The sequence below is a fragment of the Erpetoichthys calabaricus genome, chromosome 15, assembly GCF_900747795.2.
Source record: "Erpetoichthys calabaricus chromosome 15, fErpCal1.3, whole genome shotgun sequence".
In the NCBI taxonomy this organism is placed as follows: Eukaryota; Metazoa; Chordata; class Cladistia; order Polypteriformes; family Polypteridae; genus Erpetoichthys; species Erpetoichthys calabaricus.
Window position 1 is genome coordinate 1,143,546 of NC_041408.2, and position 26,672 is coordinate 1,170,217.

Consider the following 26,672-nt stretch of genomic DNA (forward strand, 5'->3'; position numbering starts at 1 on the left):
CCATTTTCAACTTAGAAATGGGATAAGCATACAGTTTTCTGACCGCTTTGAAATGGTTCAGAAATTATAAGTGATTAGTAACGATTTGAGATGTAACAAGATTAAGCTAAGAACTGAACTTTTCTTATTATAAATTTTTCCTTTTTTTGCCATTTTAATTTTCATTTTTGTGTGAACAGTTTTACTTTGAAACTTAACTAAACACTTTAAAAAACAAAGATATTTTGTCTGTGGAATCACTTCTGCACGTCAGGCTTTTGTTGAATCCCATTTTTTGAGTTAGAGCTGCTGAACTTTGGAAACTTTGGGAAAACGCAGCTACAGTAACGTAACAACAATCAATAGCAAACACGTACCATTTAATTCTACACATTGAAAACAATTCAGTGGTTAAGGAAGTTCTGGCACGTTGTCTGGTGGGGAAGTAAAGTTTGCTTTTGTGGTGTATGGTGGCCTACAGGTGTGCCAGCTTATTGATACACAGCCAACCATAAATCAGCTTCCATAACCTCAAAAAACCTTCAGCACGCAGGGGAAAATCCGCCTGCTAACTCAGTTTAAGTGTTAGTCCCGACTATCCAAAGGTATGCGGCTCACCGGGAACAATGTGGTAAAGGGGGCGTGTCCGTATGCAAATATCGTAAGCGGTTTTACTGAACCAGCGCTTTACCGTTTTACAGTTTACGGTTCTTTACCTTCACTCTTTAACAGTTTTACACTGTAACATTAACAGATTTTTTCAGTGTAAGTGTAATGCATTAATAATCGTATTTAGCATATTTTGAAGGTAGAAAAACATCGATTTTACACAACTTGGCTGTAAAAAATAATGAAATGTATTGTTTAAGATATGCAGGTAATTTTCAGTAGAACACAAAGTAACTTTCCTTTTCTTCAGAAAAAGTCTTTCACTGTCACCATTTACAGTATTTTTACCATTAAATGTACTGACATTTTTTACAGTGTTATACTTGACACATCACCGGAAGAGTCAGATAGGGAATGTGTGACGTAAATCACATCATCGGTCCTGGTGTGTTTCCTCGTGTTGGCGCCTACACACCTTTGGAATTTAGTAACTGCGTGGCCTGTGCACGCCAACTGAGCACATCTCTGATGGACAAGAAAACTGGCACTGTTTGGGGGAAGAGCTGGGTTAAGTGTCGCTACCCGCATCTACACAACCCAACATGAAAAGCACACGAAGATACCCACAAATTCATGGCAAGAAATCAACCAGACCCTGGGCAGAGACGAGGGTTTCCACCGGCAGAAATAGACGTATCCGTGAGATCGATATGCAAGGGCAAAAGGAACAACTCTGGGGGAAAAGCCTGGGAATCTGTCACACACTCAATGTCTGACCAGCATGTGTGTCTGCCGCTGTCTGTGCCGGCCTGGCACCCAAAGTAACGTCATACCAACTTCACCCAGCCGTCTTATGTCAGCTCCACCTTACGGCTTGCTTCTCAGTCCTTTTGAGTGCACCTCTAGCTCTGGAGTTTTACCGACAAACCCCGAATCTAACAAAAAATACAAATATCACACCAGAGAGACTTAACTCTGAAAAACAAAAAGCAACTCCTCGAGGCTGCTATGACCATACAAACCTTCAAACGATCCAAAAATATTCAGCCGTGACAGTGATACGGAAAAGACCGGAACAAATCCGCTTGATATGGACAAGGTGACCAGGAGTCCCCAAAAGCTTAGGACCATTCTGACACTACTGGGAAGGGACCATTGGGCTTTAATTTTAATGGTTTCTGGAAAAGTCAATGGATGCAGACGTACTCGGGTAGCCTTTTCAGTTACAACAAGTGGGTCCTGATGACCACGGAGCATGAAAACATATTAGAGAATATATGTGTACATTTTAATTGAAACGTCCAGGACAGAACATTCGAGAAGTTTTACCTTGAGAAGAAAGAGTCTGGAATCCACATAAGAGTCTGCCTGGAAGTGCTGAACCTGCAAAGTCAACAGAACAAGGACATCAGACAGGTTAGACCAAGTATAAAGTTCAGGTAACCTCTGTGGAGCAGGTTTAATTTGGGGTTTATTTACGTCAAAGATATCCCGTTTTTGATCATCACGTCGTTTACGTGGGTCAGTAGAGTCGACTGTCAATGGCAACTGTAATCAAACTGAACCTACACAGTCAGCAGGACTTGTGATGGACCCCTCAAGTGCTCTCCCAGCAGGGCTGTCCTCCCCATGCATTCGAACCCCCCCTTCACCTCGCTGTCTTTTCCTTGCGCTGTTGCCACAAAGTCTTTTTTTCCAGGTATACAGTGTGGCATTGTATCGCGCCTTTTGACCCCTGCTCTTTGAATTTTGTCATGGGTGTTACGGAGAGGTTTTCAAAAACTGTCAGGTATATGACTTCTGAAATTCTACTATTCAGATTGCATTACTTCAGACTCCATTGTCATCATGTTTCTCTGTAAAGCACCTCATGACCAGGCACTATATACTACAATGGCTGAATGATGAACTTCGCTCTTTTGAGGGTAACGCCTGGCACCGTGTTGAGATCAGCCTTGAAGGGGATGCCACACTGCTGCTGCTTCTCAACAGGGTGTGCCCACTCAGGTAAGCTTTGGACACTGAGAGACTGTGTACACTCCACACACGGGGACCAGGCGCTCGGACACGGCGACATTCATGGCTCATGTAAAAGTGCTGCCCATGTGCGTTTGGAACAAAAAAATTATATATATATATATATATATATATATATATATATATATATATATATATATATATATATATATATATATATTCAGCCCTTTAGAATTTAATTTAGAGTCATTGCCTATCTTTGCAGCCAGGAGCCCACCCCAGATGGACTGCCGATCTGTCGCATACTCACAACACGGTGCCCACTTAGAACTGCCACTTTACATAAAATGCCCACCTTTAGGATACAGGAAGAAAAAAAATGGGGAACCGATAAGTCAAACCCGCAGAGACTCGGGAGGACGTATAAAGTGCCCACTGCCGGCTACCCGAGTCACTGAACTCCTAAGGCTGGTGCGCTAGGCACTGAGCCACCATGCTGGATTAGCCTCTAGAACTGGCACACGCGGTCAGCAGCAACTGTCACCGGGTGCGGCGCATTGCTACAGCGCGTTCTTGCGGGTTATTCTTATTATTATGATGAGGATGATGCTCTGACAGGGCCAAGCCAGAGATTTTTCCAAGCCAAGGCCCGCCGACTGGAGCTCTGCTGCTTCCCACCTCCGCCGGCTGAGGACTTGCAGGCAGGCAGGCCCTAAGCAGCCAAGCCCCCACCCTCGTCACGCCGCTCCGTAGCCCACAGAAGGCCGACCGACCCTCGCCTTTGCGTCTCACCTGGTCCCGCCGACGTTGAGCTGCACGATTTCTCCCGATCCTGAAACAAAACCGCTACCATTCCCGGCCATCTTCGTCCTCCACCCCCGCGCCCTGCCGCTGCTGCAGTCCGGCTGCTTTCTTTCGGCGCTTCCTCGGGAGGTTTGGATGTACGCCGGCACGCAGCTTCCCAACCCGAACAGCGGACAGGATCCGGTCGGGAGATTTCATAGGGCCGCGCGCGATCTGCCGTGTCCGCCTGATGCCACGCGAGGCCGAGATGCTGCCAGCCCGGGCGCCGTCGCCTCTTCCCAGGGATGACTGAGGGGATCCGACCGCCTTCCCGTCTGGAGCGCTGACGTCACCCCCGGCACTCCAAGTATCCCGAGCCTCTCAGCTGGAAGGGGCGCCGCTGCCCGGCAACGCGAGGGGGGCGTCCACGGCGGCGGATCGAGTTGGCAGATGTGTCGGTGTGCCTGCCGACTCAATGCGATTGTCTGGGGGGCTAACGGGGCGGCTTCATCGAGCTCTGTGTTATAGGTAGGCAGCGCAGAAGTTCACCCGCTTTATCTCATTAAGATGGGGGCAAAAATCAATCTTGGGCAGCTCTCCGATCTACATCAGGCACATCGCCACCACTCACGGGGACTGGGCCAACGTGGCGATGCCGGTAAAACCAGCCTGTTTGACGTTTGCGACTGGACCGGGGTTCAAATACAGTACGGGGGCGAGTTGACACAGCAGCACCACACGGCCATTCGATTGGTAGGAGACAAATCTTAAAGACTGTGAGGAGTTGATCGAATATGGGAGGAGACTGAGAAATACTGAAGGTGTGAGAGGCGGTGCCTCAAATGGCACGAGGCCGAGGACCTCCTGCTGGACTCTGGATGATTATTACCGTGGATTGGCGATGCTAGTGGGCTTATTTGTGAGATCATCCTGGCGTCTCGTCCGGGTGTTGTTCCTGCCATGCGCCCACTGTTTGCTTGGAAAGACTCCATCCTCCCCGCAACCCTGCTCTGGATAAGCGCGGTTGGAAGCTTAATAATAATAACAAGCACTGAGATAGAAATACCGAGGCACACACCGAATGGGGATTAAGAAACCCAATAATTGGCGAGTTTGTTTAACAATAAACGACTTTCAGTCACACCTCTGGCAGAATCAGCTGTCCTGCTGTTAGAGCGCCTCGGAAAAATGACGGTGACCTGGACTAGCTATGGATGGCTGTTCAACTGTGAATTTGTGAAATTGAATTTCCCATTGGGATTAATAAAGTATCTATCTATCTATCTATCTATCTATCTATCTATCTATCTATCTATCTATCTATCTATCTATCTATCTATCTATCTATCTATCTATCTAACTCTGCCTTCTCGAGCCTTGGAAGGAGTAACGGAAAAGGCAGAACTCCGCAAACCGGCGGGCATCGTGCTGTCAATCATCCTTCTAGCCCCGCCTACTTTTAGGGTGATATTCTGGCTACCACAATTATTATTATTATTATTATTATTATTATTATTATTATTATTATTATACATGTTATGTGTATAGCACCGTTTCCATGTGTAAAGTGCTTGGTTACAGCTCATTTGTTTATGTAGAAATCTTATGGCAATGCCAGTCATACTGGTGCCCTGTACGCTAGGCTGGACCCAGCCCATGAGAACAAATGAAGTCGTCCATAATGCAATTTCAAATTAATTTGATTGAACAGAACAACAGATATCACTTTTTAATTTTATTTATTTTTTGTTTTGTATTTATTCACTCTTCGGAGTGAAGGTGTGTGAACTGATTGTCACAATGGTTGCCAGGTGTTGGCTTATTATCTTCTAACTGTGTAAAAGCGTCCTGTGTTTTGAGCTTTCCTGTTGCAATCCACTTTCCCTTTGGGACAATGAAAGTCTACTTACTGCACCTCCTTTTAAACTGACAACATCAAAGGCGAGGGGAGACGATTGTGCTGTGTGTGTAAATAAATGAACGTACAGTATGTGACGAATAGGACTGGATTTGAATCCAGTGTGCAGTAAGTGCAAATGTCCACTAGATGGCACCGTGATATCAGAAACGACGCCTGGCCGAAGACTAAAGAGGTGCAAAGGCAGGGAAGGCGCAGAGTTGTGACCTGTGAGTGTGTGTGTGTCTCTGTGTGTGTGTGTGTGTTTCTCTGTGTCTGTGTCTCTGTCTGTGTGTGTGTGTGTGTGTTTCTCTGTGCGTGTGTCGGTGTGTGTCTGTGTGTGTGTGTGTTTCTCTGTGTGTGTCTGTGTCTGTGTCTCTCTCTGTGCGTGTGTCTGTATCTCTGTGTGTCTCTGTGTCTGTGTGTGTGTGTGTGTCATAACAGTACGTTTTCTTTACAGTATATATATGTGTGTGTATTTAATGTCTTACCACAAGCCCCCAGTTGCTTCAGCCAAGTCTGCCGTGAGTATTCAGTCCAATGACTGCGTACAGTTGACCAAAACACAATTTAAAAAGTCATTTTTAAAACATTGCAAACTTTGTGGTGGCTTAAATGCCGCAGCCTTTAGAGAGTCCGAGGAGCCCCTCGTATCTAACGGTGAGTGCACTACGAGCGAGTAGCACATCAGAGAGCCTGTTGGACCCATCAAGGACATCAAAGCCTTTGGGGGTCTTTAGCCGAGAGCTGCTTGTACGGGGGTCAGGCAGACTTAATGGAGTGAAGGAATTTGATTCACTAAAAAGAGCGTGTTGGGGTTCACAGCGTATAAATCGCTTTAAGATGACATCAGAAATGTGCAGGTAAAATATGGAGCAGTAAAACATAATAATTATAGTAATAATAATAATAGTTATTGGCATTGATTTTACTCAAAGTACTTTTTAAAGACCGTAGGGGGAGACCCTTCAACCACCACCAATGCGCAGCGACCACCTGGATGGTGTGACGGCAGCCGTTCTTGCGCCAGTGTGCCCACCACACATTAGCTATTAGGTGGTGGGGGCCTGACAGAGATAGTTAGGCAGTTAGAGATGGGGGATGTCTAGGGGGCCAGAATGACCATGTAGGGTGGGCAATTTAGTTAAGACATCAGGAAACACCCCACTGATTTCAAAAGACTTCCAGGCCACAGGGAGCCAGGACCTCGGCTTTATGCCTCATCTGAAGGATGGCACCAGTTTTTATAGCACACTGTCACCATCGCCACATTGGGGTCCACACAGCGAGCACAGGGTTAGCGCCCCCTGCTGGCTTAACAAGCACCTCTTCCAGCAGCAGCCCCCACTTTTCCTAAATGGTCTCCCATCCAAGTACTGTCCAGGGCCAAACCAGCTTAGCGTCAGGTGGCCTTGTTGTCCTGAAGTGCAGGTAGTGTGGCTGCTGGTTTAATACCAACATGGGGTGTAAAATTAAAAGACTACAAACATGAAACGAGTTGGAGGTCTCAGCCAGGGAGTTATGGAAGACAATGTAAGGCGCACGGCCTCATGTCGTACAATAAAGGACGCACATTGGAGATAACTCCCTGCCACCATCTTTTATAGTGCCTGGGGTGAAAGGGGAGGAGTCACTCGTCTTCTGGGCGGGACTTCCTCTGTGGGAACAGAAGAGTGTAACCCATAAGCCTCTTAAATCAGACCCCATGAAGAAAGCCCACGTGGCTGGCAGTAGAGTATCAAACGGATTGGTCTTTGGTGTCTCGGTGTTGGATGAATAAATAAGATTGGAGTTGAAAGTGGAAAGGCCTGGACGTCTGCGGAGGAACTGAGGAATCTCGCTCCAGAGTATGGGAGAAGCTGCTCTAAATGGCCGAACTCCCAGTGTCGATGAGTTCATGTGGAGCATAGAGAGGAAGAGCAATGACAGACGGGCTGAGGGCGCAAGTTGGTTGTCGAGCAGAAAGATTAGAAGACACAAGGCCGTTAGGGGCTCGCTGAGTAAGTGTGAGGAGTTTAAATCAAATGCGCACGGCTGAAGGAAGAAGAGCCGGGATGTGTGCGGAGCTCCCGAGTTTTGGTTGTGTGGCACCTCACTGAGTGATTGAACAGGGAGACCTGCTCATAACAAATTACAATAATCCAATGTGAGGTAACGAAAGCAGGAGTTGGGATCAGAGGAATCAAGTGAAGAACGCAGATGGACGAAGTTATGAAGCTGATAGAATGCGACTTTACCTAACGACTTCATCTGTGCCTGAAAACAAAGTGTGGAAGCAAGAAGAGCACAAAGATTATCTGTGATCATGGAAGGCATGGATGGGTTGGAATCTCAGCCAGGAGGTTTGATGGTACCTGTCCCAGTCAGGAGGCCGTAATAACGGGAGGACGGTGGCAGTTTGCCTTCCTAGAGACAGAGGTTTCCTCAGCACACTGGATGGCAGCCTCCCTCGGGAAAGTCCTCCTGTTTGGAGGCCAACACGGGACCTGCTGGGCTCTTCTGAGGTGTTCACAGAGAATTTCAAAGCTTAGGTCCGGGACTTGGAAAGCCATTTGCTGCATCATTTTGGAATGGAAGACCGCCACAAGACATCCACCTCTGAAACTCCACACAAGGAAGGTCACCTGCCCACATTTAATGGACAGACCACTGCATAGAAGCGCAGTGTTAGACGTCTCTGCTAGGCCATCTGACAACGCAACACTCACCACACAACCGCAGCCTAAAACAAGACCGCTCTGCTAATTCAAAGAGTCTCTGAGCCATTTGTAGGGAGGACTGTGTAACGGCGCTGAGTCTCACATCGCCTGAGGATGACATGAGCACGGACTTCATATTAAATGAACAGCTTCAGTGCCAGCCTGCCACGGTCGCACGATCTCCATTCTGGTGTGGCAAAGTGAGCCCTCCATCTAAAGAGAACGAGCTACCAAAAATCCATTGGGAATCCATTGGGTCAGCAGTGGCAGGCACCCCCTTACCAGTGAGGTGTCTGCCGTCTAGTGTCCTCGGGCAACATTGCTACATTGTATAGGGCATGGTGCCCACTGTTAATAAACCAAGCAACATCTGCCAGTGCACAGCATCTATGGGGGCTCCTTACGGCCTCAACTGCTGTCCAAAGTGCGCAGCTCTGGGGCCATCGGGACCCTCGGTGACACTCCTCTTACTTGGTTATCTCTTCAGCTAATGAGACCAAACGTGTGTGAGCCGTCATATGATGACATTTATTGTATTGTGGATGTTAATGTTCTCCTTATCCTCCATTCCCCTGCCCAAGGCCCAGACCTCAGCTAAATCGGCAAACCTCCTCAGGACTTAAGAAAGAGCGGGGGGACTTCCATTACACGAAGCTCATTGCACTTGTTTGCTCTCCTTAACATGGAGGCCGAGGTGCTTTCGTTTTTAAACACGTTGTTTCACACTGCAGTGTTTGTCTCGTGTCTAGCAGCGGTGACTTGTTTTCCTGCTTGCGTCACCGTTTGACACCTCAAATCAGATCTCGCTGAATCGTCCTCACTGCGGCACATTTCAGAATCAAAAATCCGTATCAATAATTCAGCACAAAGCGCCCCTACAGACCGACTGAGAAGCCTACAGCTGTAGGCCCCAGCGGCTGTGCTCACTTCTAACGGAGTCGCGTATTAATCGAAAGGCGCTTCACCATTCAAGGGATGTTTGTCAGAAAACGATAATCCTGAGGTAAAAATCAGCTCAGCAGTGGATTTCAAATGGAGACCAGAGATGAACAAGCGAACGTCCTAGTAAGTGTTGGGACGCAGGGTCAGGAGGATCGAGTCAGTCGGACGCTCGTGATAAGAGCGTGACGAGTTCCGTGTGTTTGGTGTCTCGGCCCTCCCTCGGCTGGCCTCGCCTGATGTCCTTTTAGTTCTTTTTTGTGTTATTTCTTTTGTTATTTATCTGCTTTGTCCTCTCTGCCCGTGTTATCCTCCATGTCTTTCCTGTGCTCTGATTACGGTGTAGTTAATCGGCTAACATTATCCAATTTCATTTCCATTACATTATTTTTATTTCAATTTCCTCTCTGCCTTTTCTTGCCGTGTTTTTTTTGTTAACACGTCACCTGACATGTGATGTCATCATGCCGGGCCTATTAAGGATGGCGGCACTCAATGTCTTAGATAAACCCAAATATCCCAACGTTTGCCTTATCGCTGGCTCATTTTTGACACCCGCGCCATTTTGTTTTTCTGACTACTCCCCTCATTTCTCTCCTGGTTCTCACACGAACTTTGGTCTGGCCTTTTAGTCCTCCTTGGCCGTGACAGCAATAATTACAAGTGAATCGAACAACACAGATAAGATTAAGAAGGAAAAAGATGGGGAGGAAAGAAGGAGATGAAAGAAGTGTGGAACAGAAGGAGGCGTGAGGAATTATAAGTGAGCCAAAAAATAAACTGAGAACAATAACAGATGTGCAAGAAATAAATGGTGGGATGAACAGTGCAAAGGACTTGAATCCCTGGAGGAGCAGAGAAAGCTGGTTTGATGTACACAAGAGTGAAAACGTTAGGACAATGTGGATAAGAACGGGCCGTTCAGCCCAGCAAAGCACGCCAGTCCTGTCCACGTAATTCATTCAAATTAACGTCAAGTTGAGTTTTGAGGGTCGCTAAAGTCCTGCTGTTTACCTCACTACTTGGTCACTCATTCCATGGGTCTGCGCTCCTCTTCCTAATGTTTGTGTGAAATTCACCCTTCACAAGTTTCCAGCGGTGTCCCCGTGTTCTTGGTGAACTCATTTTAAAATCACCATCTCGGTCCACTGGACTCATTCCTTTCATCATTTTAAACATGTCAGTCAGGTCTCCTCTTCATCACTGTAAAGGCTCAGCTCTGTTAATCTTTCCTCATAACTCATCCCCTGTAGCCCTGAGTCAGCCTAGCCGCTCTTCTCTGGACCTTCTCTAGTGCTGCTGTGTCTTTATGGAGACCAAACTGCACACAGGACTCCAGATGAGGCCTCACCAGTGTGTTATAAAGCCTGAGCAGAACCTCCCTGTGACTTGTAGTCCACACATCAAGGCGCTATATAACCTGACATTCCATTAGCCTTCTTAATGGCTTCTGAACACGTCTAGCAGGTGATAATGTCGAGTTCACTATGACTTCCATTGTGTCTTCAGACTTCACGTTTACTGACATTAAATGTCATCTCTCACAAATCTGCCCAAGCCTGTCTGCTGTCCAAGTTCCTCTGTGATGTTTCAGCAGATTTGAGAAAATCTGCCAATCCACCACACCTGGTATCATCTGCAACCTTAACCAGCTTGTTATTTCTATATATTAACAATATTTACACTGACCCCTGCTGGGCACCACTGTTAACATCAGCCAGTTCTGTTGAGGTTCCTGTCACCATCACCCTCTACTTCTGTGTCTCAGCCCATTCTGTGCCCACCTACAGTACACACAACACCCTGAACTCCCAGACGTCACAAACAGCCTGTCCCAGCTAGCACAGGGCACCAGGCAGGAACAAACCCCGCACAGGACGTCAGGCCATCCCAGGACAGACACACACACACCAAACACACATTTGGGCCAGTTTAGTGTCACCGATTCACCTCACCTGCATGTCTTTGGACTGTGGAAGGAGACCTACGCTGACACACGGAGAACACGCAAAGTCCACACAGGGAGGACATGAACCCTGGTCTCCTTTCTGTGAGGCACTAGTGCTGCCACTGTGTTCTCCTCACTAGGGGGCGCTGCAGTGTAGTCAGCACTCCCACTTCCCGTGGCTCTGTTTTTAAGTTTAAAGCCTAAATAAGTTAAGCAGATGGGCCTGTCCGTCCAAACTGGCCGTCTTCTTACTGCTGAAGCACAGCGCAGCGTTTTTAATTACGGCTCTTGAGTTGGTGTTTGTAAAGACTCACATTAAATGTCATATCAGGCGTCTGGAGGGGCGAGTCTTCAAAATGGCCGACGTCTGTGGATGTTAACAAACAGAGGTCTAAGGGGTGTACGAACAGGACACCCCACTGGGCTCAAACAGAGAAGGAGTTGAAGGACCCCCATAGCGGTGCCACCACATCTGACTGGCGTCTGCTCAAAGTGTCTACAGAAGATGACTGAGCGGCTTTGGTTTGGTTGTCTCTCTTTGAACCCTGAGCCGTTCCTCCCATGCCCACAAGCCTGATAGAAAGTGGGCCGTGTGATGGTCTGGTGTCCACCCTTCAGGGTCGGCTCCTGTCTGAGATTAATGAGCTGCTTTGGGATGTGGCGGGATGGACAGATAGCAGCTCAGCCTCTACGTGGTGGAATTTAAAATGAACAAAAGAGAACATTTCTGAACAATAATCAACTTCTAATTTCCTTATCTAAGCTCTTCTTGCTGTGCGTGTTCTCTAATTAAAAACACGCGCATGAATATTAAAGCCAAGGGGCTGCTTTCTTGCTTGCTTGCTTTCTTTTTGCGGCCATATTGAAATGTAATATTTAACCTTCAGGCAGGAGCCTCAGTGGAAATGAGAAGTTGTACAGCGCCTCATGTATTATGTATGGCAAGACCCCTTGTTTTTACACAAGAGTGCGGGCAAGGAATTCACGGAACACGATTTACAAACTCCTACCGTTCAGATGATTATCGGACCTTCTAGTTGAATTGCTGCACACTTAGAATGGACACAAGATGATGGCATCGCCATGTTTCTCTTCTCCTAACTGCATACGTCCAACCCTGAAATAAGGTGACAGAGAAAACACTTGGGGGCCCCCCCAGACGATTTTATATAACTTTGGTCTTAGATGTTTATTTGTGAACTAAGAAACACGCAGACCTGCGGTGTTCAAAGACAGCTGGTCCATGCACTTCTTCTTCTTTTTTACTTGTCACAATCACGCCAAGGGGACATCTTTACAGCGTGACCCAAATCACGTCAAGTGGCTCCTCTCGATCCGGAGGAGGAGCGACTCCACTCTGAAGGAGCTTCTCACTCCATCGTGAAGCATCGCTCCATCATTCTGACGCTCGTACTCACGTTCTCATTTTTTCAGTCATTCCCCACAGCTCAAGACCATAGTTGAGGACAGGGATGAAGATGGACGTGAACACCAGGAGTATTGTCTTTAGACTCAGCTCACAGCAAGCAGCGTCTCAGTTTGAAAAGTGCCAGTGACCGGCTGAGACCCCACAACATCTGGCCCAGACACATGAGCTCAATGGTGGGCTTCTTTAGGCAGGTTACATTTCAGCCAGGCTCCCTCTGCCGGCTGGGGTTCAAATGCTGTTTTTATGTCTTCTGTTGTCCCTTTGTTTGTGTTAGCATTGCCACTCATTTACTTCCCATCTACCTGTGTATCTTCATTTAAGTCCTGTGTGTTTTGTGGGTGGTTCCCCGGGTGGCGGGCCCACTTGCCTGTTTTGAAGGCATTCCCTTCTGTGCCTTTTGCCTTGTGCCGCTTTTTCGAGCACGTAATCTTTTTATAAATAAAGATTCTTTGTTGCCATCTCTGTTGTTAGCCATACTTCCTCCTGTAGTGGACACTTTTGGGATATTTCAGGACTTTTAAGCTGGGGAATTCTTTTGCTCATAAGAGTCAGCTGCCCACAGACCACTTCTGAGCGTTTTCAGGCGACGTCAGCTGAACTCTTCCTCTGTCACACCCACAGCACTTCTTCTTTTTATTCTTATCCTGTTGTTTGGGCCTGGTAAAGAGAGCGGCAGCAGCTCAGCACTGACCCCTGCTGGACAGCGCCTCTGACGTGACCTTATTCTGGTAAGGCCTTGATCCAGACACCGCATGTGTTGGTACATTTTGTGCGTAGGCCCTTAGGCTGGCGCCACGTCCCAGGCTGGTTCCTGCCTTGTGCCGCAGGCTGCCAGCGTAGGCTTTAGTCTGCCATGCCTCTGATTTGAATTACACTGGTTGGAGAATCTTCTGTTGAAAAACGAGGGCTCCACATGACATTAGCTTTTTATTTGTAGCACACATAAAAGTAAATAGCATTTCACTTTCACGATCCACATCTTTCCCAGTTTTTTACAGCTTTATTAATATTGACTTCTGTATTAGTCACAAATGTTTTTTGAAATTACAATTTACATGTATCGTGTTTTCAATATTTTTCCCATTTTATTGGCTCTCCAGTGATGAAGTGATGAAAAATAAATTGAATCACACCGAGCGGAGAAGAACATTCATTAGACAAATCTGTAAAGAAGTAAAAGCAGACCTTGGACAGCAGCGGCGGGCGCTCAGAGTCGGCGGGCTCACTTCGTGTGAATATTTTATGGGATGCCACTCGGCTTTCCTTACGAGCTCAGCACTCTGGCGGTGTCATTTGGCCCGACGTGCTCCGTCTGAAATTGCCAGAAAATGTCTTTTTAAGGCGTCCATAAGGTGAGGAGTGACATTCATCAACTTGATTTTCAAGCTCGTTTGTTCTTGGTGAAGTATTTGATACCACAGCCAGTTCTTCAAAATACTTTTATTCAGACCAGAGCAATAAAAAGGAATTATTCATTTACTTTTGTTCAGACAAACGATGAAATAAATGTTAACATTGCAAAGCTGTGCAAGAGCCATAAAAAAGCAGACATGAGTCTTGAAGGGTTTGTTCTCATTTCTGTTATTTCCTCGCTCTGATGTGCCATACTATGGGGATGGCATGGCTGCTGTGGCACGCTATGCTCTCGGGCATTAAGAGCAGTAAATGTGTTTGATTTGGAGGGGAAACCTTCAGAGGCGCTGGAGTGCTGCTGCTCACCCTACAATCTGCCTTCGCTGACTCTAACAGCACGACGAGGGGCTTTACATTACAGATTACCATACAACACAACACCACTCATCGTTGTATAGCGCACTTCATCGAGTTCATCGAGTCCGGTGCAATACAGATGATACTATTTACTAAATGCAGAACTGGTAAATGTATAAACAGAGATTTGTTAAAACTCACAGAGAACAACGTAGAACTGATTAAACGAAAATGGAAACCAACAACTTCTGTCTATTAAATCACTGATGAACTCCAGCCAGTTGACAATGGAGGAGAGACAAACTGAGACAAAGAGAAAGTCAAAAGTAAAGTGACAGTCACAGTCCTGGGGACCTCGGCCAATTGGAGTGGAGCCTGTGCTGGCCGTCCAATCTGACACCACAATCTTTCCACTCCATGATTCCAGTGCTCCTTTATCTGAGATGACTCTTCTGTGTGCCACAGTAAGAAACTGAATAGAGGGGAGCTAATCACGGTTTAACAATATTGTATTACTTAGAATTCTGCACAAACGACTAACAAACAGAAATGCAGTGTGTGCAGCTAATCAGCAGCTCTAGTCAGGGTATGCTGGACTACATTAGTAAGGTATGGTAGAATAAGGCAGGAAACGCAGAAACTCTTCAGTATGACAAAAATGAGATGCCAGGAAGAGATAGAAAATAAAGAGAAGACAGAGATTCAGAAATCGGACCGAGTCACAATCAGTGTGCGTGATAACTGGGGGTCCCGCTGGCTGAACACTGATGTCTTACTCTGGTACTAAAGGATAGATGTTGTGGAATACATCCTAGAAATACAATAGGGTGCATCTTATATGATCTTCGGGCCTTTCAACATCAGACACCCTAGTCCGGGTGACCCACCCAAAGTTGATCAAGACCCAACTTTAGTCCCAGCAGCGAGTGACCACTGGTCTGCTCTAGTCAAGAGCCACCTGGTGGTATTCTCTGCGGCTTCAGTAGCTGATCTGATGGCTTTCATCTTTGCTGCCCCCATGATGCCCAGTGGCGTAAGGGCTTTGCAGAGTGACTGAGTGGCTCCATCTTCTGAACTTTCTAATTCTTATTGTCGTCATTTTAATGGTAGCTGAAGAGAGGCCCCCAAAGTATGCCACAAAAGCAGGTCAGGGCCTCACAAAGCAGATATACCTGGTAACAGAAGAACAGAGGACTCTCTCTTCAGTCTCCACCAGAGGCTCACTGAATGCAGCCAAGCACTGGAAGATGTTGGTCAGCCAGAGACTCACCATTCCAGTGGAAATTGCAAGTGCCAATCTAAGACCAGACATGGCCCTGTGGCCCAACTCTCAGCAGAGAGTCTTCATTATCCAGTTTACAATCCCCTGAGAGGAGGCCTGTGATATACCAGCAGATGTTGACCATGGTGAATGGCAAGTAAAGATGCACCCAGATGAAGTCAAGGGTTTGCTGCCAGCTCCATGATGAAGCTATTGAAGGAGGTAGGAGTCACAGGGTAGGCCCTCAGAAAGGCAAGTCAAACACTCTGACGCAGCTGAAACGAGCAGTCATTGGCTGCAGTTCAAAAGAAAGGACGCCAGTTGGGCTCCCAAGTGACCACCAAAAGAAAACAAACAAACAGCTGTGGGACACACACCTGGGTCTGATCAGCCTGTGGTGGGTCTGCCATGGCAGAGGTCATCTGGTGTCTAATGACGCAGGATGTGTCCTACACCGAGGAACTTTCTTAAGGGTCAATGCACTGCTGAATCCTCAGGGAGTCTAACATCCAGTCCTATAAATCAATCTCAGATTTGAAAAGTAGAAGAATCCATCTGCATGTGGTGGAATTGCCTGTAAGAAAACCCAAATGCCATATTGTTTGGACAGCATGAGCTCCGTTCAAAACTGAATGCTGCCTGTATCCTGTGGGGGACAGCATGGAGGTCCCAGCGGGCCCCTTTGGTTGTTGGGTCGGAACAAAAGCAGACCGGCTGTCTCAGTTCCACGACAGATGGGTTTTGTGAGCTGTGTCTGTGTAACAAGACGCGACGGCAGACTGCTCAGCCATGTCTCGTGTTTGTGTTTTATCTTCTGATTCTTTTGATCATTTTTATGGCACCCCTTGGTCTCTGCATAAATGAAGATTTTATTCTAAAAGTTATCTCTGAAGTTAGAGAATAAGTTGCTTAACTGGAGTCGAGACAACCGCTGCAGATGGAGATTCTGAACGATCGAAGCTGCTGCTCCCGATGATGGAATTTTAACAACTCCCCCTGTGTACGGGTGCCCCCCAAAGTTGGGTCTTCTCTCTGCTCCTTTATTTGATGAACACAGATTCTTTGCATTTTATATGTGGATTGTGAAGAAACAGTCAAGTCAACAGTTGGCGTAATTCTTAGTGGCCTCATCACAAACTATAACGACACAGGAAGGAGGTGACCGAACTGCACAGACGGTGTCATTGAATCAAAGAAGAGAACGAGAAGCCGTCTTCAGGTGATACAAAAGGATCACTTCAACCTTGGTAGACATCAGGCTAGCATACGGCCTCCATTTTAAGATGTTCTCCTCTGTCCAGTAAAACGACGCTCATCCTCCCTGCCTCTGACAAAATGGTATCTGCCTGCCCGCTGACAAGACTTTGTTCTCCAACCAGCAAAACTCCAACCGTTCTCTGATGGAACTCCTCTCTGATATGAATTTTTTAGCATTTGGCATATTGTCTACATTATTATTATTATTATTATTATTATTATTATTATTATTATTATTATTATTGTTGTTGTTGTTGTTGTTGTTGTTGTTGTTGTTGTTATTATTATTATTATTATTATTATTATTATTATTATTATTATCATTTCCAGTTCTTTGGATGTCCCAACTCTTTTTCAACTGGTATTAACACTTTGCCCACTCAAGAAAGCTCTTGAGAGAGAGATAATAGATGAAGATCTTGGTTTGGAGTTTATTGGTGATTTCATTATTAGGGGTGGCTGGTCAACGCCAGCTCAATGATAAAAAGTTGGTACTAATCACTGCCAGCCAGGCCAAGGACTCTGCTGGTAATGGATGCCATGCACATGGCTCCTTGTTTTTACAGAACAGAGACATTGATGTTGGTGAGAGCTTTTTCGGTGTAGCTCTTGATGGATTTAGCGGTAACCCCAGCTGCACGTATGATGATCAGGAGTCCTCCAGCATCACCAGAGTCTTTAAATGTCATTCTGGTGATGATGGAGGTGCTCCAGTTTAGGTTCTTTTACATTATCAGGTTTCTGATGGTTGGTTCTGCTTAAATGGCTGGACTTGTGTAATTCTGCTCTACCTCTCCTTAAATTCTCTGCTAGTGCTCTAATGCTAATTACCCAGAATTTGGTGGCAATCTTACTCCACCAGGCCATTAGTGCAGGAACACAGAAAACCTTTCAGATGTTCAAAAAGACTTTGACTCAGTGTCAATATCCAAAGATTAATTCTGAAACTGGACGCTGGAAGAATCAGAGGTGACTGACAAAACTGGATACTCAAGATGGTTAGCTAGTAGGGGACAAAGAGTACAGAGGGGAGTTAAAGAGGGCCATCAGTGGAGTCCCTCCGGGGTCTGACATTGGACTGTTACTTTTTCTGATTTATATTAATGACGTTGATTCTGGTGTAGTTAGTAAACTTGTGAAATTTTCAGATGACACTAAAATTGAAGGAATGGCAGACACTGAGGAGACAGAAACACCTGGACGAGCTTCAGAACTGGGCAAACACTTTGGAACATGCAGTTTAATGTGAAAAAGTGCTACAGGTGGGCAAAAGGAACGTCATTTATAAATACAAGATGGGAGACCCTGTCCAAACCTGTGTAAAGGATTTAGGGGCTTATGTTGACAGAACATTGTCATCATCTAAGTAATGTGCAGAAGAGATTAAAAAGGAAAAAGAAAACGTTATGAAGGTTATGATGTAAAACTGTAGAATATGAATTGAGGGACGTTATTCTGCGACTATAAGACACTAGTGAGGCCACATCTGAGGTCCTGTGTGCAGTTCTGGTCACCACACTACAAGAAAGACAGAGAGATCCGCACTTCATGAGGTGAAGAGAAGAACAACAAGGTGCATCCCAAGACTTAAGGATGTGTCCAGCTGGGACAGACTCAGAGACAATTAGGCCTGTTGAGCCTGACCAGAGAAGGTGGCGTAGGGACTCAATCCAGGTCTTCAAAATCCTCAGAGACACTGATAAAGTAGAGCCACTTAATGGTGAATGGCGTACTCCAGTGGAAATGAAGGGAAGGGCATTTAGGACTGAAGCCAGGAAGAGTTTAGGACTCTGGAAGAAACTACTCTGACATGAAGCTGAAGCAGAAACCTCGACAACCTTCAAGAAGGATCAGGACGAGATATGGAGACAGCTTAGCTGGTGGGCTGAAGGGTCTCCCCTCTCATTTGTCAAATTGTTGGATGTGCCTGTTTATCCGTACTGACGCCATGAGGATGTTGTTTTAGGGCACCCTAACCCTGATGTTCTGCTGCCTTCACTGTCCTTCCCTGGTTCCTTGCCGCTAAGACAGAATAGGCAGATCCCTACACACCGCAGGACATCTGCCAAGGTGAAGAGGTGGACAGCATGAAACCAGGATGGAGGCTGAAGAAGACGTGCCTGGTGGTGGTCTTGGATGACATGAGAAGATGACGAGTGGAGGCGTAATCAGCCAACCCCAGAATATAAACGTTAGACCCCTGGAGGTGGATAAACCTGCATAACTGATATTGAAGACCACTGACTTCCAAAGTAGATGTTCTTAGTTTCAGCAGCGAAGGAATTCTACTGTACATCAGTGAGAAAAAGATCATTAAAAATCATTTTGGGCGCATCCCATCTTTAACAACTGGACTCCAGGTGGATTTTAAAGGAGCAGTTTCAAAGGAAATGTAATATTTTTCCTGGTATGTCTTTGAAAAGAATTTTGGTGCCATAAAAAATGTTGTGCCAATCTTTGTGTAAATATTTTATTGCTTGAAGTGAGTCATTTACTTCCAATTTCTAGGTAATAAATGGATTCCTGTGGTGCTGCCTTCAGATTTATAGGCGACTGACGATGGGTGAAACGAGTCCAGGACTTGTGTCATCGATTGCACCAATGCCAGCATATTTTCCAGTTCATTTCCTTCAGACTTGCCAGGTGTGATTGGCACGCTGTGAGGTGCCAGTCTGAGATCTGATCGGCATCCACACCTTAATTTGTCATTGGTGTGATTAGACTAGGAGCATGGGTATGCTGTGACATGAGGGGCACTGTTGTGGCAACACTCTGTGCCCAGAAAAATGCCAGGTAGGCCAGTCGTATCAAACGTTGTGTCTTCATTAGCAAGTGAAACATCCAGAGGGCTACTAAAGACAGAACACAAAATACAAAGTGAATCATCAGACTGGGAGGACCCGCTGCCCCCCTAGTCCCCTCAAAACAGGCAGCCTTGACCCATCTGTATGAATGGCTCGCCTCCCTTAGCTAACACACTCAGGACCACCAAGCACTCCACTCCATGTGACTGCTGCGTTTGTGAGGTTTTTGGGAGGACATTTTATTTGTTGTTAGCACCCCATTTTGTGGCTATCTGTGTGGCCGCCGTCCTGTTCAGTTTCTCCTCTGCTAATCTGGATGTCCAAGTTTCCGGATATTTCAGGACAATCGTTAGTGTGGCACTTATTATAGATCTTATTAGGCACTTAGGACATACTTATTTCTGACAAGGGTGATTTAAGGGTGGCCAACACTTATTTAGAAAAGGCTTAAAAATCGGTCAGACCCATCTTGTGCCGCATGTGAGGAACAGAGGAGTGGATGGAGGAGGACACAGCAGTCCATAGCAACATCCAGAGTGCTTTCTTTTCAGCACTGAAGATGGCTGATGACGCCACTTCTGGGTCCCTTCTATTAGAGTCCCTCATGAAGATACCAAAAGGTTCACCTTTAAAAAAACCACCACCAACCTGATGGCCTTTTGACATCTGACTGGGGTCTCTCCCCAAAGCCCCAAATCTGCACCTTGCAACTCTTTCACAATCCGTATTTAAAAGTTCAGTTTCTGTGCTTTTCAAAGTACATTCAGCTGTCAGTTATTTTGTAAAATTATTGATTTACGAGCTCCGCTAAAGAAATGTACACACAGTCATTAAAGAACTGAAAGCACTCGATCCATAAACTCAGGCTGGAACATCTTAAAAAATGCAAGTCTAACGCACATAAAGGAATTCTTTGATGTTTCACTGAACATGGACATGAATGTCAAAAATTAGAGGGGGAAAACATTCTCTCTGTGGACAAACGCGATTAACGGCTCACCAGAACACAGAAAGCTGCATGCTTGTATATGAAGATGGCCTGTTTGGTACAGGTGCAAAGATGCAATCCATTAGGATCGGCCATCTGTGGTAGAAAATAAGGAAAATAGGAACAGATTTGAAGACTCAAATGAAAAGTTTTAACAAAATGTTGGAGTGGCATGGTGGCACAGTGGTGGTGCTGCTGCCCCACAGAAGAGAGACAGGGATTTACGTCTTGGGCCTTCCCTGAGTGCAGTATGCATGTTCTCCCTGTGTTTGGGTGGGAGTCCTACCACAGTTTAAAGACATGCTAAAATGGACCCTGGTCAGTGTGGGGTCTCCCTGTGATGAACTGGTGCCCTGGCCCTGCCTGGCAGTCTATGACTGCTGGGATGAGCTGGGTAAGTGGGTTTGGAAGATGGATGGATGGATGGATTGATGGATGGATGTATGGTTGGATGGAAGAATAGATGGATGGATGGATGGATGGATGGATGGATGGATGGATGGATGGATGGATGGATGGATGGATGGATGGATTATTGCAGTAGACTGCTGGTGGCAATGGATACCTAAAATGTAACTGATGCAATTGCATTAAATCTCATAATGCAAGGAGTGTAGTTTAAACGAATGAGATGAAGAGGTGACATGTCTGAAGTGTTTCAAATTATGAAGGGAATTATTGTAAGACAACGAATCTCGACTGTTACTTGAAATGACTTCTTTAACAAGAACATGGGAACACAGATGGAATCTCAAGATTTACTTTACACTAAGGACCGTAGACACATTGAATATGTGATTTCACTGGACGTACTCTTGGGTTCAACTTAAAAGAAGCTTCTTCACCTCAGCCAGGTGATCCAGAGTCGTGAGCTGAGAAGGACGAAGCGGAGGAAGAAAAGAAAGAGGAACAGAAAATGACTGTGTTGTGGATTTGTGAATTATGGAAGAAGAAGCCTCAGTTAAATAAAACATGTGTTTAAACCCAGAATTGTGTATTTGAAGTTGTGAGTTGTGAGGCTTCTTTATCATTAATGCCTACAAATTTCGCATTCTTAAAAGGTACTGAAATTCTTTCAGATATCAGCAGATGAGAACATCAAGACACCTTTCACTGAAAAGCTGCACTGCCCTTTATCACCTTCAGAATAACGAAGTCGGGAGCCATGACCCAGGAGCGGCTGTGAGTGAACTTGTCAGTTCTGAAGTCTTCTTGAGGAACAGAGAAGCTGCTCAGATGGAGGAAGCATGAAACCCTGTTAGAGCTTCCCTAATTAACAAGCAACTTGAGACGCTCATTTGTGAAGAACCTAAACACTGCAGGTTACCGCTAATGAGTGCCGTCCTTTGCATTGTTTCGACAAGGATGATGGCTGCCTCTGTCATTAAACAACAACTGCAAGCTGTGCCTGAAACAGCGAGCTGTCAGCACAGAAAGGGGTTTGTGTCTGCATCTCCCGAGAGCACATAGCTGTTGTTGAAAGGCTCCTCTTGATTGCACTCCACGTCTCTTCACCGGCCCCTAACTATAGAAATAAAATCAGGAGAGGACGGCCAGGGGGGATTCAAAGCAGTGACGTTGCCCCGAGAAAGAGGAGGAAGCAAACTGCCGCTGATCAATCAAACTCAAGTTTTGATGTTCCTGATCTCTCAGGATCTTCATGGAGATGAGCGCCTCAACTGTTTCATCCTAAAAAAAAGCAAACCAGTTCGACCAAACAAAATGGACAACAACCTCTGCTAGCACTAGATGAGCGAGGCGCCATCCCAGTGCCTGAAGTGAATTTGGACCTGCAGCTGCTCAGTGAGGATTTTAGTTTAAACTGCAAGGAAGCAACGGCCCCCCCGGGATGATTTTGGGTTAAAGTCGTAACCCACCAAAGCCGACTAATAGCCCTGGAGTCCCAGACCTTCCAGACAGAGCGATTACGATTTATTTACTTCGTGCAGGCCTCAGATTACATTCACAAGTGCCACACGTTTAAAGGTAAAGGATATTAAAGGTGTGCTAGTGACAGAAAGAAGAGATGTCCACTATACAAGGGGGACCCAAAAACACACGGCATTGTTAAAAAAATAAACCTTTATTGGAAAACTTACAGCAATTCTTTTTTAGCCTCCTTCAAAATGATCTTCTCGAGATGCAATGGCCTTGTCCCAGCACCTCTCCCATTCTCTGTACGCATCTTTTGTCACCGTGGCTACAGCTTCCGGCGTTCATTTTTCCTGGAGTTCTTCCACGGTAACAAATCTTCTTCCCTTCAGTCTCAGTTTTCATTTTGGGAATAGAAAATGAGATCTGATGGACACGGGAGCTGTGAAGCAATGGCTACATCGTCTCTGGTGAAAGCCACTTGGTGTGTGCAGATGCCAAGTCAGAGAGCAGTGGGTGCGTCGTTCCTCTGGATGCTTTTTTCCAGCAGTTTAGCATCACATCGCTGATTAACTCTTCGTGAACAAGTCCATCAGTGTCGAAAAACACCATCATCATCATCTGAAAATCTGCTGGGAGAAAAGAAAAGCAATCAGCCAAGTGACCTGTGCAACTGTGGAACAAACATCAGAAATCCGCACTCGGTCAGCGCAGCGTGGTCTGACTCTCCAGACTGCAGGCGTACAATACCTAGCGGCATTTTCAATAACGACACACCACTCTCATGCTATTGACTGATTCTGGGTATTTGTGGGTCCCTCCTCATACATCATACCAATCACAAAGCCCACCATGAATCCCTGGACAAATGTTACATGAAGGAGGACACAATGAGAGTCCGCGTCGTAGACGTTCCTTACTGGGTGAGATGACAAGCGTCCAGCAGATCTCGAGATGGACAAGTGAACCGTGACACGGGACGGTGAAGGGCGTCCTCAGCCGGTCACCTTTAGGTGTCCCAGTGCCCCCTATTCTGTTTAGCACTGGCACACCCGGGTGATTTGGCCACCAAGAAAGAGGGAAAGTGTGGAGGTTTTCTGGTTTTGTTTCCACTCCAGACTTGGCAGTGAGGGTTAAATACCAGAGAGTTCCTATAAAAAAATAAATTATGATTTTGTTTTTAACGCAACTCCAGGTGTTTCTCATCAATGTAAGATTTTCATTATAATAATATCAGTTCTTTTTATTTTCAGATATTTGTGTCTCATAGAAGGACTTTGGTGAATTCCCAAAAAGTTTTACTAGCGCAAACAAACGCATACACAAAATTTACTGTAACTTTCATTTGTAAGGCAACAGAAGACAACGCAGTGTATTCAGGTGGTCCGCAGCTTATGTGGGCAGCACTGGGCACAGGGCGTGAGCCAACCCTGGAGAGGACACCAGCACATCAGAGTCCCCGCTAACACACAGGGTACCGGGTTAGGGTCCTCACTTCACCGAGCTGACACACCTTTGTGGCTCTGGGAGGAAAGACCTGCAGACACAGCCATGGAGACACAGGATGGGCATACAGAGAACAAGCATAACAATCTAGAGAGGAACACGTCACCCAGTCCAACGAGCTCTACACCTCATTTCACCAACATGTCATCAAGTTGAGATCTGAAAGTCCCTAAAGTCCTGCCGTCCACCACACTTGGTCACTTGCTCCTTGCGTCTGTGGCTCTCGGTGAGAAGAAAACGTCTCTTTGTTCCAAACAAGCTTCCTTCCTGTGACCTCATTTGGCTCCATGGCACTCGCTCCCTTCAGAATTTTCTACACTTGCTTCCCTGCTTCAGCTTCACTCTGCCTGCTTGGTCTTTTCTGGACTTTCTCTATTGTTTCTGTGTCTTTTGTTATACAATGGAGACTGAAGCACATCATATCACCAGATGAGTCCTCGCTGCTTAGTGGAAGCACAACCTTCCTTGACTTGTCCTCCACACATCAGGGCGCTATATACCCTGCCAGCTGTCTTAATGACCTCTGAAGTTATCTTACTTTCCCTCTTTTTATCAGTTTTTGTTTTCTAAGTAACGTTTCTTAATATTAATGTTGATTTGTTGCTTAGTATTTATGTGTTGTCTCATCCTGCCTTTTGCCTCAGGTCCTGGTGTTCTGTGGATGGCACACCAAGAGCAGACGAGTGACCACTTCTCATGGCTAACGTCTGTCAGTTGCACCTGTCCACCCTGCACACACACACTGACCCCAGAAGTGGACTACCTGAGGTGCCAATGTCACTGTCCGTCAGCAGGTGCCCATTGCCCGGAGCGTCAGCTCCACAGCTTTCTGTGCCTCAGGCAGTCGCACAGCCATCTTCTCACACTCAGCGAGCCTGCTAATGTCTCCTGGACCTCAGGGCTTGGGATTTGTTCAGGGATGCGTTTGCACCGACTGGAACCTGCTAATGCACACGTGCTTTTAGATTTCTGCTTCTCCATCTGCATGAAGAAGTCGTCTTCTTACCCGAGGGATCAAATCAGTTCTGTTTAATGGCATCTTTTACCTTTTCCACCAGGAAACAGATTGAAAAGGGGGGCCTCCAACCACTGGAGAGATTTTATTTTTTTTCAGTTAACAGCGATGCTGAAACAAGAAGAATTTGAAGATGTTATGTGGGAGAAAGGCAGTCGCACTCCTAGGAATCAGCAGAGGGCACGTGGCTGGGCCACGGGGTCAGTTTGGATTTGTTTAATGTTTCATGACAGCAGTGGCCTCACGGTTTGTGAAACTAAAACGCGTTTCTGTGATTTCAGGCTGCGGGAGCCATTCCGAGTAATTTCAAGTCATGGCAGAACATGTCGGTCGATGTCCTTCTGCCATTCTCCCTGAGCTCAGCTGAAACTGACAGCATTTGTATTTGCTCGTCACCACTCATCATGTCACATTTAACACAACAGAAACGTTCCTTATGACTAGCGATGATATCACAATTGTGAAACGTGAAGCTTGCTAAAGGCAGACCCTTGGAGGCTTTATAGGATACAAGTGTTTGTTTTGTCCAAGTCAAAGCTGTTTCTTCATAATCTGGACAGGACTGATAAAATATGGAGCTCACGTCGCAGGCAAATGAAGCGATAAGAATTGGGCAGACATTACAGACATCCAGAAAGCTGCCATGGCGTATCGGACCGCACCGCCCCACTTCAAGCCCACCATCCATCTTCCTGACCCACTTATCCAGGGCCGGGTCACGCATGGTCCAGCTGGTGCCGACCCCAGTAAATAACCCAAATGGACAGAATGCCAGTCCATCGCTGCCAGGTAAACACACACACGCTATGGGGGGCCAGTTTAGCAAGTTTAATCAAGTCCTGCCGAAATGCTTAAAGACAGACGGAGTGGGCTGTCATTGCTGTCGCTCAGTGCCAGGTGGGTTCTGCGTGTATTTATGGAATGATTGGCATCAGGGTCGTTGATAAACTCGCTGGAAAGCTCGGCACTCAGTTCTCTGTTGGTAGGACCGACTCATCGCGCATTACTAAAATCGTAATTACTTTGTGGCGCTTCACTCTGCTCTGCCGCACACTCAGCTTTATTACGAGGGTCCTTGGTTTGATCATTTGTGTGCAGGACACGACACAGCAAAAGAGGCGTTGGCACATTCAAACATCTAAGTCTTTTATTAAAAATGTAATGCAGTGCATCAGCTCGGTTCAGATGTAGCACAGTCACCATGAATCAAACTCCAGGAGGCTCATGTATAACGTCGTGCGTAGAACTCACACTATAACATGGCGTAAGCACAAAAGCGGGATTGTGCGTACGCACAGAAAAATCCAGATGCAGGAATCTGTGCGCACGCAAACTTCCACGTTCTTCCGCTACATAAATCCCAATCAGTAACGCACGTGCACGCACCTTCTGTCCCGCCCCAACTCCTCCCAGAATTACGCCTCTTTGAGTATGCAAATCAATATAAATAGCCTTCTGTGAAAAGACAATGGGAAAAGCACGGGGGAAAATATAAGAATTTCAGTGAATACCAAGTGGAGGCAAAGGAAAATCGTACTATTTGTTGGTTTAAACAGGGGTATAAGCAACAAAAGAAAGTTGATCGAGTGACAGAGTGTCGGAGAAACTCGAAAGATCGAGTTCACAAAGTCGCACAGTGCCCGAAATAAAAAAGAAATCACATATCAAAGTCGCCGTGAAAAGGCGAGTCGTAGCCCACCGTCTGAGTGTCATATGAAAGCTTATTAGGGTACAAACAAAAAACATAGGCACACAGTGGGAAAAAAGCACGAAATGTCAACTTTAACCTCGAAATTTCCACTTTAATCACGTAGTTTATTTTGCCATTAGAGTAGAACATCATAAACTTCATCTTTAAATCGTTTAATTTACTAGTTTCTCAAATCCCATCGTAACTAAAGTAGCACGTTAAATGCTTTGTTTTGTATTTGATCTTCTATGTGCTCTATGTGTGTGAATCACTACGTGCTTCTTAAACGGGCTTTCTCTTTCTCCAACA

At 46.0% G+C, this 26,672-nt stretch overlaps 1 protein-coding gene across 1 annotated transcript in view; it reads right to left on the reverse strand.

Moving 5' to 3' along the window:
* Nucleotides 1-3,836, reverse strand: part of kctd3 (potassium channel tetramerization domain containing 3) — a 44,292-nt gene extending 40,456 nt beyond the window's left edge. Inside the window, exons 1-2 of the mRNA XM_028820248.2 lie at nt 3,358-3,836; nt 1,918-1,971 (exon numbers count right to left, since the gene is read on the reverse strand). Of these exons, the coding sequence (XP_028676081.2) occupies nt 1,918-1,971; nt 3,358-3,428 (125 nt within the window). The 5' untranslated portion in view covers nt 3,429-3,836. The remainder of the gene's footprint in view (nt 1-1,917; nt 1,972-3,357) is intronic.
* Nucleotides 3,837-26,672: the final 22,836 nt, after the last annotated feature.